General features: G+C 43.5%; 3 protein-coding genes across 3 annotated transcripts in view; 1 reads left to right on the top strand and 2 right to left on the bottom strand.

Annotated features, from left to right (window-relative positions):
• Positions 1 to 12,077, bottom strand: part of LOC131519895 (cationic amino acid transporter 3-like) — a 236,902-nt gene that overhangs the window by 145,665 nt on the left and 79,160 nt on the right. The window lies entirely within an intron of this gene.
• LOC131519892 (cationic amino acid transporter 3-like) overlaps positions 1 to 12,077 on the bottom strand; it is a 69,149-nt gene that overhangs the window by 44,913 nt on the left and 12,159 nt on the right. The window lies entirely within an intron of this gene.
• On the top strand, positions 310 to 2,113 carry LOC131519904 (ubiquitin-conjugating enzyme E2 variant 1). Its single transcript, XM_058743475.1, has one exon. It carries the CDS (start codon positions 324 to 326, stop codon positions 765 to 767), a length of 444 nt encoding a protein of 147 aa, XP_058599458.1. The 5' UTR covers positions 310 to 323; the 3' UTR covers positions 768 to 2,113.

Raw genomic sequence — 12,077 nt, 5'->3', positions numbered from 1 at the left:
CATCTATATGCTGTTTACAAGAGACCCATTTTAGGACTAAAGACACCTTCAGATTGAAAATAAGGGGATGGAGAACCATCTATCACGCTAATGGTCAACAAAAGAAAGCTGGAGTAGCCATACTTATATCAGACAATCTAGACTTTAAAATAAAGACTGTATCAAGAGATGCAGAAGGGCATTATATTATAATCAAGGGGTCGATCCACAAAGAAGACCTAACAATTGTAAACATTTATGCGCCAAATGTGGTAACATCCAAATATATAAATCAATTAATCACAAACATAAAGAAACTCATCGAGGAGCGACAGCGACGCAAGATGGCAGCCACCACGGGCTCGGGAGTAAAAGTCCCTCGCAATTTTCGACTGTTGGAAGAACTGGAAGAAGGCCAGAAAGGAGTAGGAGATGGCACAGTTAGCTGGGGTCTAGAAGATGACGAAGACATGACACTTACAAGATGGACAGGGATGATAATTGGGCCTCCAAGAACAATTTATGAAAACCGAATATACAGCCTTAAAATAGAATGTGGACCTAAATACCCAGAAGCACCCCCGTTTGTAAGATTTGTAACAAAAATTAATATGAATGGAGTTAATAGTTCTAATGGAGTGGTGGACCCAAGAGCCATATCAGTGCTAGCAAAGTGGCAGAATTCATATAGCATCAAAGTCGTCCTGCAAGAGCTCCGGCGCCTAATGATGTCTAAAGAAAACATGAAACTCCCTCAGCCGCCCGAAGGACAGTGTTACAGCAATTAATCAAAAAGAAAAACCACAGGCCCTCCCCCTCCCCCCCCTCCCATTCGATTTAAGCAGTCTTCATTTTCCACAGTAGTAAATTTTCTAGATACGTCTTGTAGACCTCAAAGTACTGGAAAGGAAGCTCCCATTCAAAGGCAATTTATCTTAAGATACTGTAAACGATACTAATTTTTTTGTCCATTTAAAATATATAAGTTGTGCTATAACAAATCATCCTGTCAAGTGTAACCACTGTCCACATAGTTGAACTTCTGGGATCAAGAAAGTATATTTAAATTGGTTCCCATCATAACTGGTGGGGCACATCTAACTCAACTGTGAAAAGACACATCACACAATCACCTTGCTGCTGATTACATGGCCTGGGGTCTCTGCCTTCTCCCCTTCTCCTCCCCCTGCCTCCCTCCCTCCCTCCTTCCCTCCCTGCAACAGCCCTCCAGCTTGGGGTGGCTTGCTAGAGTAGGTGTGAAGGTTTCAGGTCACAGCCTGTGGGACTACTGCTGGGTGTGTGGGGGTGCTCCAGCTGCACCCCTGCTTTTTTTTAAGTCTTAAATGATGCCCCCCACCACCACACCCCCCCCCAAGCCATTGTCCCTTCTTCACTTTCCACCACCACCCTTGGCCGAAGCATAGATTGTAACCCCCTCTGCTCCCCTCTGAAATTGGCCTTTGGTGAGGAATTCAGGGCTCTCCCCATATCTTCTCCCCCACCTTAATCGAGGGGTGCTGCTTTTTCCTTCCTCCTCCTCAACTCCCTTTTTGTACCATCACCACCCAACACTTTTCACAATACTTCCTTGCTTTGGCCAGAAGCCATCAGGTAAGGTTGGAAAGAGTCTCTGACTTCCCTCGTTTAGTTTTGGAACCACATTTACTCACTCTCCACCAGCCTGGGAAGGAATATTGGGTCCTCAGCCCTGCCACCCTCTGCTGTCATCGTCAGCTGATGCGGTTTTTTAGCTCAGGTTTTGATAAAGTGAAAAGAACAGTCACCAGGGGTACTCACACCTGCCAGCTCTCAAAGTTCTTGGTGGTTAAACTTGGAGAAAGGCCACAGAAGACACTCGTAAGCACACACGATCCCTCTGAATGAATTTTCTTTTCCTGTAATTGCTTTTGCTTTTAAAAATTGAAGAAGTTTTACACAGGGTTCTCATGTGGTCATCTTGCAATCCGTTTGGGTCTAGTTTGGAATGTGGCAACTGGAACAAAAAGAACCTTGAATTCGGTGCATACTTTGGTTTTGGTGCTGCTGTTTCTCACGGTCCTCAGCAGGGATTGAAAAAGAACTCGGTGTGCACAGCAGATCCCCGAAATTGGCGGGCTTGACTTCCTGGCAAATTGCTGCGTTTTTCCACTTTTCTGTTCAGGACCACTAAATGCTGAGATGTGGATGCATACCGAAATAAAAGCGATTCATTGTGAAAAAAAAAAAAAAAAAAGAAACTCATCGATAGTAATACCATGATAATAGGAGAGTTCAACACCCCAACCACAGGAATGGACAGACCATCTAATCAGAAAATCAACAAGGAGAGACTCTTAAAAACTGAGAACAAACTGAGGGTTGATGGGGGGTGGGTGATGAGTATTGAGGAGGGCACCTGTTGGGATGAGCACTGGGTGTTTTATGGAAACCAATGTGACAATAAATTTCATATAAAAAAATCAACAAGGAAACAATGGCTTTGAATGACACACTGGACCAGATATCTTCAGAACATTTCATCCTAAAGCAGCAGAATATACATTCTTCTCCAGTGCACATGGATCGTTCTCCAGGATAGACCATATACTGGGACACAAATCAGCCCTAAGTACAAAAAGATCAATATCATACCATGATATTTTCAGACCACAATACTATGAAACTTGAAACCAACCACAAGAAAAAATTTGGAAAGGTAACAAATACTTGGAGACTAAGAACATCTTACTAAAGAATGAATGGGCTAACCAAGCAGTTAAAGAGGAAATTAAAAAGTATATGAAATTCAATGAAAATGATAACACCACAACCCAAAACCTCTGGGACACAACAAAGGTGGTCATAAGAGGAAATTCTATAGCAATCCAGGCCTTCCTAAAGAAGGAAGAAAGATCTCAGATACACAAACTACCTTACATGTTAAAGAGCTGGACAAAGAACAGCAAAAAATACCCAAAACCAGCAGAAGACAGGAAATAATAAAGAATAGAGCAGAAATCAATGCTATAGAAACCAAAAACCAGTAGAACAGATCAATGAAACCAGAAGCTGGTTCTTTGAGAGAATTAACAAAATTGACAAACAACTAGGCCAGTTTGATCAAAAAGAGAAAGGAAAGGACCCAAATAATTAAAATCAAGAATGAAAGAAGAGAGATAACAACCAACACAGCAGAAATAAAAGTAATAATAAGAGAATATTATGAACAATTATATGCCAGTAAAATGGGTAATCTGGAATAAATGGACAAATTCCTAGAAACATATACACTACCACTGAAACAGAAATAAATTGAAAATTTGAATAGACCCATAACCAGTAAAGAAATTGAATTAGTAATCAAAAATCTCCCAAAAAACTGGAGTCCAGGGCCAGATGGCTTTCCAGGGGAATTCTACCAAACATATAAGGAAGAGTTAACACCTATAATCTTAAAACGGTTCCAAAAATTAGAAATGGAAGGAAAAATTCCAAACTCATTCTATGAAGCCAGCATGACCTTGATTCCAAAACCACACAGAGACCACACTAAAAAGGAGAACTACAGACCAATTTCCCTAATTAACATGGATGCAAAAATCCTCAACAAGATATTAGCCAACCGGATCCAACAATACATTAAAAAAATTATTCACCATGACCAAGTGGGATTTATACCTGGGATGCAGGGTTGGTTGAATATCAGCAAAACAATTAACGTGATTCATCACAGCAATAAAAGAAAGGACAAGAACCATATGATCCTCTCAATAGATGCAGAGAAAGCATTTGACAAAATACAGCATCGTTTCTCAATAAAAACCCTCAAGAAAGTAGGGGTAGAAGGGGCATACCTCGAGTTCATAAAAGCCATATGTGAACAACCCAATGCTAATATCATGCTCTAAGGGGGAAAACTGAGAGCTTTCCCCCTAAGGTCTGGAACAAGACAGGGATGTCCACTCTCACCACTGTTATTCAACATAGTATTGGAAGTCTTAGCCTCTGCAATCAGACAACACAAAGAAATAAAAGGCATCCAAATCGTCCAGGAGGAGGTCACACTTTCAATCTTCGCAGATGACATGTTACTCTATATGGAAAACCCAAAATATTACACCAGAAAACTGCTAAAATTGATTCATGAATTCAGCAAAGTTGCAGGATATAAAATCAATGCACAGAAATCGGTTGCATTCCTATACACCAACTATGAAGTGACAGAAAGAGAAATCAAGGAATCAATCCCATTTACAGTTGCACAAAAAACCATAAAATACCTAGGAAGAAATCTAACCAAAGAGGTGAAAAATCTATACACTGAAAACTATAGAAAGCTTATGAAAGAAATGGAAGAAGACACACAAAAAAAGTGGAAAAAGATTCCATGCTCCTGGATAGGAAGAACAAATATTGTTAAAATGTCAATACTACCCAAAGCAATCTACATATTCAATGTAATCCTTATCAAAGTAACACCAGCATTCTTCACAGAGCTAGAACAAATAATCCTAAAATTTGTATGGAACCAGAAAAGACCCAGAGTAGCCAAAGCGATCTTGAAAAAGAAAAACAAAGCAGGAGGCATCACAATCCCAGACTTCAAGCTATTCTACAAAGCAGTAATCATCAAGACACTTTGGTACTGGCACAAGAACAGACACTCAGATCAAGGGAACAGAATAGAGGATCCAGAAACAGACTCACAAAAGCATGGCCAACTAATCTTTGACAAAGCAGGAAAGAATATCCAATGGAATAAAGACAGTCTCTTCAGCAAGTGGTGCTGGGAAAACTGGACAGCGACATGCAGAAGAATGAACCTGGACCACTTTCTTACACCATACACACAAAAATAAACTCAAAATGGATGAGAGACCTCAATGTAAGACAGGAAGCCATCAAAATCCTTGAGGAGAAAGCAGACAAAAACCTCTTTCACCTTGGCCACAGCAACTTTTTACTCAACACGTCTCCAGAGGCAAGGGATACAAAAGCAAAAATCTGCTGGGACCTCATCAAAATAAAAAGCTTCTGCACAGCGAGGGAAACAATTGGCAAAACAAAAAGGCAACCGACAGAATGGGAGAAGATATTTGCAAATGATATATCAGATAAAGGGTTAGTTTCCAAAATCTATAAAGAACTTATCAAATTCAACACCCAAAAAACAAATAATCCAGTGAAGAAATGGGCAAAGATATGAATAGACCCTTCTCCAAGGAAGACATCCAGATGGCCAACCGACACATGATAAAATGCTCAACATTACTCATCATCAGGGAAGTACAAATCAAAACCACAATGAGATACCACCTCACACCTGTCAGAATGGCTAACATTAACCACTCCGGTAACAACAGATGTTGGAGAGGATGTGGAGAAAGAGGATCTCTTTTGCATTGTTGGTGGGAATCCAAGCTGGTGCATCCACTCTGGAAAACAGTATGGAGGTTCCTTAAAAAACAAAAAATAGAACTACTCTATGACCCAGCAATTGCACTACTGGGCATTTATCCACGGGATACAGGTGTGCTGTTTTGAAGGGACACATGCACTCCCATGTTTATAGCAGCACCATCAACAATAGCCAAAGTATGGAAAAAACCCAAATGTCCATCGATGGATGAATGGATAAAAAACAGGTGGTATTTGTATACAATGGAGTATTACTCAGCAATCAAAAAGAATAAAATCTTGCCATTTGCAACTACGTGGATGGAACTGGAGGGTATTATGCTAAGTGAACTTAGTCAGAGAAAGACAAAAACCATATGCCTTCACTCATATGAGGACTTTAAGAGACAAAACAAATTAATATAAAGAGAGGGAAACAATATAAAAACAAGAAGGGGGACAAAACAGAAGAGACTCACAAATATGGAGAACAAACAGGGTTACTGGAGGGGTTGTGGTAGGGGGGATGGGCTAAATGAGTAAGGGGCACTAAGGAATCTACTCCTGAAATCACTGTTGCACTATATGCTAACTAATTTGGATGTAAATTTTAAAAAATAAAAAATAAAATTAAAAAAATGCAACAACAACAAGAAAACCCTCACATCAAGGGGCACCTGGGTGGCTCAGTCGATGTCTGACTCTTGATTTCGGCTTAGGTCATGATATAGCGGTTCGTGATGTTGTAGTTCATGGGTTCAAGCCTCACATGGGGCTCTGTGCTGACAGCATGGAGCCTGCTTGGGATCCTCTCTCTCCCTGTCTCTCTCTGTTCCTCCGCTGTTTGTGGTCTCTCTCATTCTCTCTCTCTCTGTCTCTCTGTCTCTCTCAAAATAAATAAATAAACAAACAAACAAACAAACAAAAAATAAAAAACCTAGGTCAAAGCGGCACACTTCCCCATGTGATATGTTTACATACATGGCTGGTGCACACAGGACTGTTAACCATGGAGCACAGACATGTATACCACAAACACCATGCTGTGCACACCCTCACCCTCAGCACATACACTCCTCTGCCCCTCAGAGTCCCACAGTCCCTGCCCCTCTCCTACTTCCTGAGCTGCAAGAGGAACTTCTCTTCATCCATCATTTGATCTTTGTCCTATGTTTCCAGAGGTTCCTCAAAGCTGCGGACAAGGAAGTACTTTTCCCATTTTTTTTAAGTTTACTTATTTATTTTGAGAGGGAGAGTACAATTTGGGGAGGACCAGACAGAGATGGAGAGAGAGAAAGAATCCCAAGCAGACTCTAAACTGACAGCACAGAGACCAATGTGGGGCTCAAACCCATGAGCCATGAGATCAACAGCTGAGCCGAAACCAAGAGTCGGGTGCTTAACCAACTGAGCCACGCAGGTGCTCCAGCACTTTTCCCATTTTAATCTTGGTTCCTCCTACCACAGCCTGTTTCCAGTTTCCCCTGGTAATATATGGGGTGACAGGGGAAACAGGGAAAAGCGGTGGTCTCTAAATTCCTTTCTCTGAATCTGCTCTATTGATCATGGCCCTCCTTCCCAGGAAAGATCTGACCCATCTGTCATCCACCAGTTTCACCCCACATCTTCTCAATATCCCTACACTCTGACCCACTTGTCTGTCTATCCAGAATGACTACTTCCATGCTTGGGGGAGGGGCACTGGGATCCATTTTCACAAACGCAGTCTGGGCTTACAGGGCATGAAGTACAACAAGAGGATTTGAGTTAGACTCAGTAAGAACTTCCCATCATAAGGGGTATGAAAGCCTCAGTTTGTGTGAAATTCAGTAAGAATACATATATGGTTTTATCAAAGGCCTCTAAGATACAAGGACATGGTTTGGACCTGTCTGGGTAGTATTGACAGAGACAGAAGTCTTCACTGTGATTCTGGTCATCCCAGCCTCAGGAGGTGGCACACAGAGACTTCTGGGGACTCGAAGGCCCTCAGGCAGAATGGGTGGAGCCTAGAGTTAGGAATAGCAGCCTGGTTACATCATTCCCAAATCCTGAGGGCGGGGGTATGGAGACAGTAGGCCTGAACCCTCCACAGTCTGGCCAACCTCACATCCTGGCCCCACCTTTTTAAGGCCCTCCCTGGTCAGAGCAGGGCCTCTGAGCACTTCCAATGCAAGTCCTGTGTGAAGGCTTCAGGACACAGTCTCTACCCAACCTCAGACCTGACACCCTGATGCCATCCCCCTGTGCCTGGCAGGACAGAGGCACCAACTGCTCAGGCTACCCAACCTCTCACACTCCAAGCACAGCCAGCCTTTCTCTTCTGGCCTCCCACCTCCTTTACCCCACACCATAGCCTGAAACCTGTTGGAAACTTGCACAAACCACATCAAAGACATCTTCAGCTATGAATCTTCAAGTTCCTCTGGGACAGCACACACACATACATGCATACACACACACAGACACTCACACTCATGCACACCTGCACACATGCAGATAGACACACATATGCTCACACCTTATACATATACACAGATACATACCTTCAGAATACACATGTATACACATCCATACATCACAAACATTCTCACATGTATGCAACACAAAGACACATACTCACAAGCTCATACATTTACAGCTAAACACATGCAAACTTATATACTCTCATATACTCATCAAACACACTGTGCACACATACATCCCACTCTATTCCTTCTTCTAAGGATCCAGTGTCTAGTTCTCTAGATTCTAGAGATCTACAGTGTCCAGGCAAAGCATAGAAACCCACAGGAAATCAATTTCCAGTTCATGGCCCACACTGGAACTCTTCTACTATATTCCCTTCCTGCCTCTAGAGTCTCTAGGACTCGGGCCCAACCATGAAATGGGAACCTGCACAGATAATTCATCTGTTCATGCAACAAACACCTGTCTGCAAACACCCACCTCACCTCCCACCTAAGCCAAAGCAGTCACATAACTGGGTAAGACCTTCTGCCCATTGGTGCGGCAGAAAGAGCGAGAGCACAGGAGTCAAGGACCTGAGTTCAAATCCTGAATTTCCTATTAATAAACTGTTATCTTGGCCCTTGACACAGTCTCTCTGAGCCTCAGTTCCATAACCTATAAAGTGGGATTAATAAAATTTACCTAATAATTGTGTGAAGATAAAGACAGGTAAAGCTTCCATCTGCCATGTGTCCACCTGTGGAAAGCCATGCCATTCTATTCCCAGCCCCTGTGGTAAGCATCTCCCCAATACCCTTACAGTCCTGCTCTCTCTGAAACAGAAACCCCATCTCCTTCAGGGTCAGATGACCAGGTGCCCACACCTGAGATCTCAGATTTGGCAGGTTCTATCCCTCCCCCTTGCCCTTACCCCATCCCCTCCTGGGGCATCATGCCTCTTGCCCCTTTACAGGTTGCATTTTCCCTAAAACCTTTCATGCAGATGACCCATGCCCCAATGTTCTCAATGCAGCACTGGGCCCGCCCATCAGATGAACATAAAAGGTTAATCATCCCCAAGGGAGTCCTCCCAGCAGAAAGTCCTTAACTTCTCTGAATTACTCCTACTCCAAAACATTCGTTATGGACAGACAGAACAGGAGACAGTTATAGGAAAGGACTTGCTGTGATAAACAGATGTGGGTAAGATTGTGTCGCCATACAAATACTAAAAGATTGCTCCAAAGAAACCCCACTATATTCTGTGCTCAGAGCTGAGAAGCAGCCCAGCCCACCCCACCCTAATGGGCACACACTGCAGGTGCCTTGGGCTAAAGGGAGCAGGAATTGCACCCCTTCCACTGCTGCTCAGGTGGCCTCCTCAGCTCCATCCAGAGTCAGGCCTCAGCCTGAGTGGGAAGGGGCTCTGAGGTCTTACCCTCACCTTCCTGGGACCCTCCAAGGACCCACAAACACCCTTGCTTTCCCTGTCACAGCCTGTACTCCCTACATTCCTTCCAGGCTCTGACTGCTTCTGAAGTGCTGTCTGTCTTCCCCTCTTCCCAGTGGGATCCTCCACCAGCCCTTCTTCCAGCAACCCACCACCCTGACCAGCTCTGAGTTTCCATCTGGCATTGCCCCATCCTGGTTCCTGGTTCCCCCAGGATGGGGATGGGGATTGGCTTAGTCTGGTCTCAGGAGATGTCCTGGTTTTCATCAATATGGGTCCCTCTTTCTATCTCATTCCACTCACAGACTGTGTTGCATTTTGGAGGATGGAGTGTCTGGGTACCTAGCCCACTAATTCCCACCCCAATGTGGCCATGGGCACAAGCCTCATGTTAACGGCCATCAGCCTGGCCCCTTGTCCATCTATCATAGCGTCAGCTGCCACACTGGCACAGGTATTAAAAGGAAATTTTACTAGGTCCCTCCCTCCCCCAGTTCTATTCCCAAGGCTAAAGTGGTGTAGAGTCATGTGTAAAGAACCACTCTGGGTTGGAAACCAATGCCAACATAACCCTTTGATAGTGGAGGGGGCTGTCCGTGCCTTGAGGAGGACTGCTGGGGCATGAGGCTGTAGTCCATGGAGGAGGAGCACCTCAGTGTGCACTTGGGCCCCACAGTATTAGGAGGAAGCAGCAGTGGTTGCTGTGGTGTGAAGGAAGACTCCCTCCCAGATCCCAAGGGATGTTTTTTCCTCTCCCTCCATGTATGTACAAAGCCTGTAGACTTGTGTATGTTTCCTACTGTGGCTGTTTCCCCAGATGAGAGTGTGGGCAGGGATAGGGAGAGGCCTTTAGCTATGCCCAGGCAGTCCCCAGGTGAACTCGGAGAGAATACTGTAGGTCAGGACATCTGAATCTGTCTTGTGTGGGGGTGATGGCTGTCATATTCAGGGCACAGGAGGAGCACAAGAATTGCTGCTGCATGGAACCTTTAGTCTCATGGTAGAGACATGCTGTGTCTGTTGTATGGGACACACAAGTACTACATACATGGACCCCAGCTGTGGAAGACATGTGCCTTCCTTCCTGAGAGCATTGGTCTGGTCCTGGTGTAGACTACATCTGTGTATGGGCAGTGAGGGTGGTCTTGATGAGTGGTATGTCCTTGGGGGGTGCCGGTTATCCCTTACTTTTGCATGTGAATTGTATGTTCAAATATGTGTATCCCCTGGACAAATGTTGGGTGGTGAGGGGGTGGGAAGTCTGAAAAAGATGGATAACCTGACATATTGGTTAGGAAAACATTAATTACTGTAAGACATAGAGCCCAAAATTTTAGAGTGGTAACAAACAGAAGTGGATGATGTATGGGTCAAGTGAAGTCCAAAACGCGTGTTCCTGGTTAGCAAGCTGTTCTCTGTCAGGTGGCAATTCAGGGAACTAGGATCCTTCCAACCTGTGACCCTACCATCTTTAACATTTGGTCTTCAAGATCAGTGTGCTTAAGGTCATATGCATCAGACCAAAAAGGAAAGAACATGAGGGATCTCCCTTGGGAGACTTCATGGGCCAAGCCTGGAAGTGGAACACGTTACTTACAAGGAAACTGGAAAGTGTGGTCCAGTTGTGTGTCCAAGAACAAGAAAGGAAGAGATTCTGATAAATACATAGCAGGCTCTGCCTCACCTGGCATTCAAGATTCTCCACACTCTGGCTTAAACCTTTCAAATTTTACCTTCCAAACATGATACCAATAACTTTTCAATCTTGATACCATTATGCAGGTATGGCTGTCGGTCAGCTTTGCTGCATTAACAACTAACCACAAAGTCTCAGTGGCTTACAGCAACAAGGGTTCATTTCTGACCTATGTATATGCCTCTGACAGTTATGGACATTGCTAATTAATCCCAGAACTCTGTCCTCAGAATCCTTAAGACACTTCAGACAGTCACTGCCAATATATGTTTGAGACAAAAAGCTGAAATAGATATGCTGTTATTATGTGACCTCCTAGGTTTCTGTAAATATCATAAATTCCCATCTCTGAATCTTTACTTCAGCCTGGAATAAGCTTTAGCCTTCCTACACTTTGTCTTGCCAAATCATCCAAATCCAATCCATCCTTCAAACATCTGTATTTTATGTTCATTCTTTCAACAAAATGTATTGAATATCTAGCACAATACCTCACAAACATATCGGTTGAATGAGTCAGTTTCACATCACCAATGTCTTAGACACAAATGCTCAGTGAACATTTGTCCCTTGATTAATAGTCCTGTTCCTTGGAACAATTGGAGTTAGTATCATATGTAAAATGAAGATAATAATAGGGCCTACTATATAAGCCTATTGTATTAAATGGAAAAATTCTTAGTATGATCACATCATAAGCACCTAATACATGGAAATTTTTAACTCCAACTGAGATCAACTTTTCTTCCAGGGCTTTATTCTGAGTGTAAGACAAAACCAAGAACACTTGAGACTTGGGTCCCTGAACAGGCCTCACTCTTAATCCACCCCAGAACCTTGAGCAGGATCCTTATCCAACAGCTTGTTCCCTAACTCATAAATCCTGACTAATGGCATAGACATGTCACCTTAATGTTTGTGGAGCCCGGTGACTTTTCGTTAAATGCTTGGAGATCTTCAGATGACAGGCACCCAAGGGCAGGCACCAGACACCCTATTTAGTCATAAAAGGAAAATACTACCAAACAAATTGGAAGAGGCAGATGCATAACTTAGTGCAACAGAGAATTAAAGCAGGCATCCAGGAAGAGCAAATCAATCCTTCCACTCTAATCCTTTAATACA

The sequence above is a fragment of the Neofelis nebulosa genome, chromosome 8 (genome assembly GCF_028018385.1).
Source record: "Neofelis nebulosa isolate mNeoNeb1 chromosome 8, mNeoNeb1.pri, whole genome shotgun sequence".
Taxonomy (NCBI): Eukaryota; Metazoa; Chordata; class Mammalia; order Carnivora; family Felidae; genus Neofelis; species Neofelis nebulosa.
Note: the sequence above shows the minus strand (reverse complement) of the source record. Positions and strands in the feature narration are given on the sequence as shown.

Coding starts and splice junctions, on each gene's coding strand:
- LOC131519904 (XM_058743475.1), top strand. CDS start 324: ATGGCAGCCACCACGGGCTCGGGAGTAAAAGTCCCTCGCAATTTTCGA.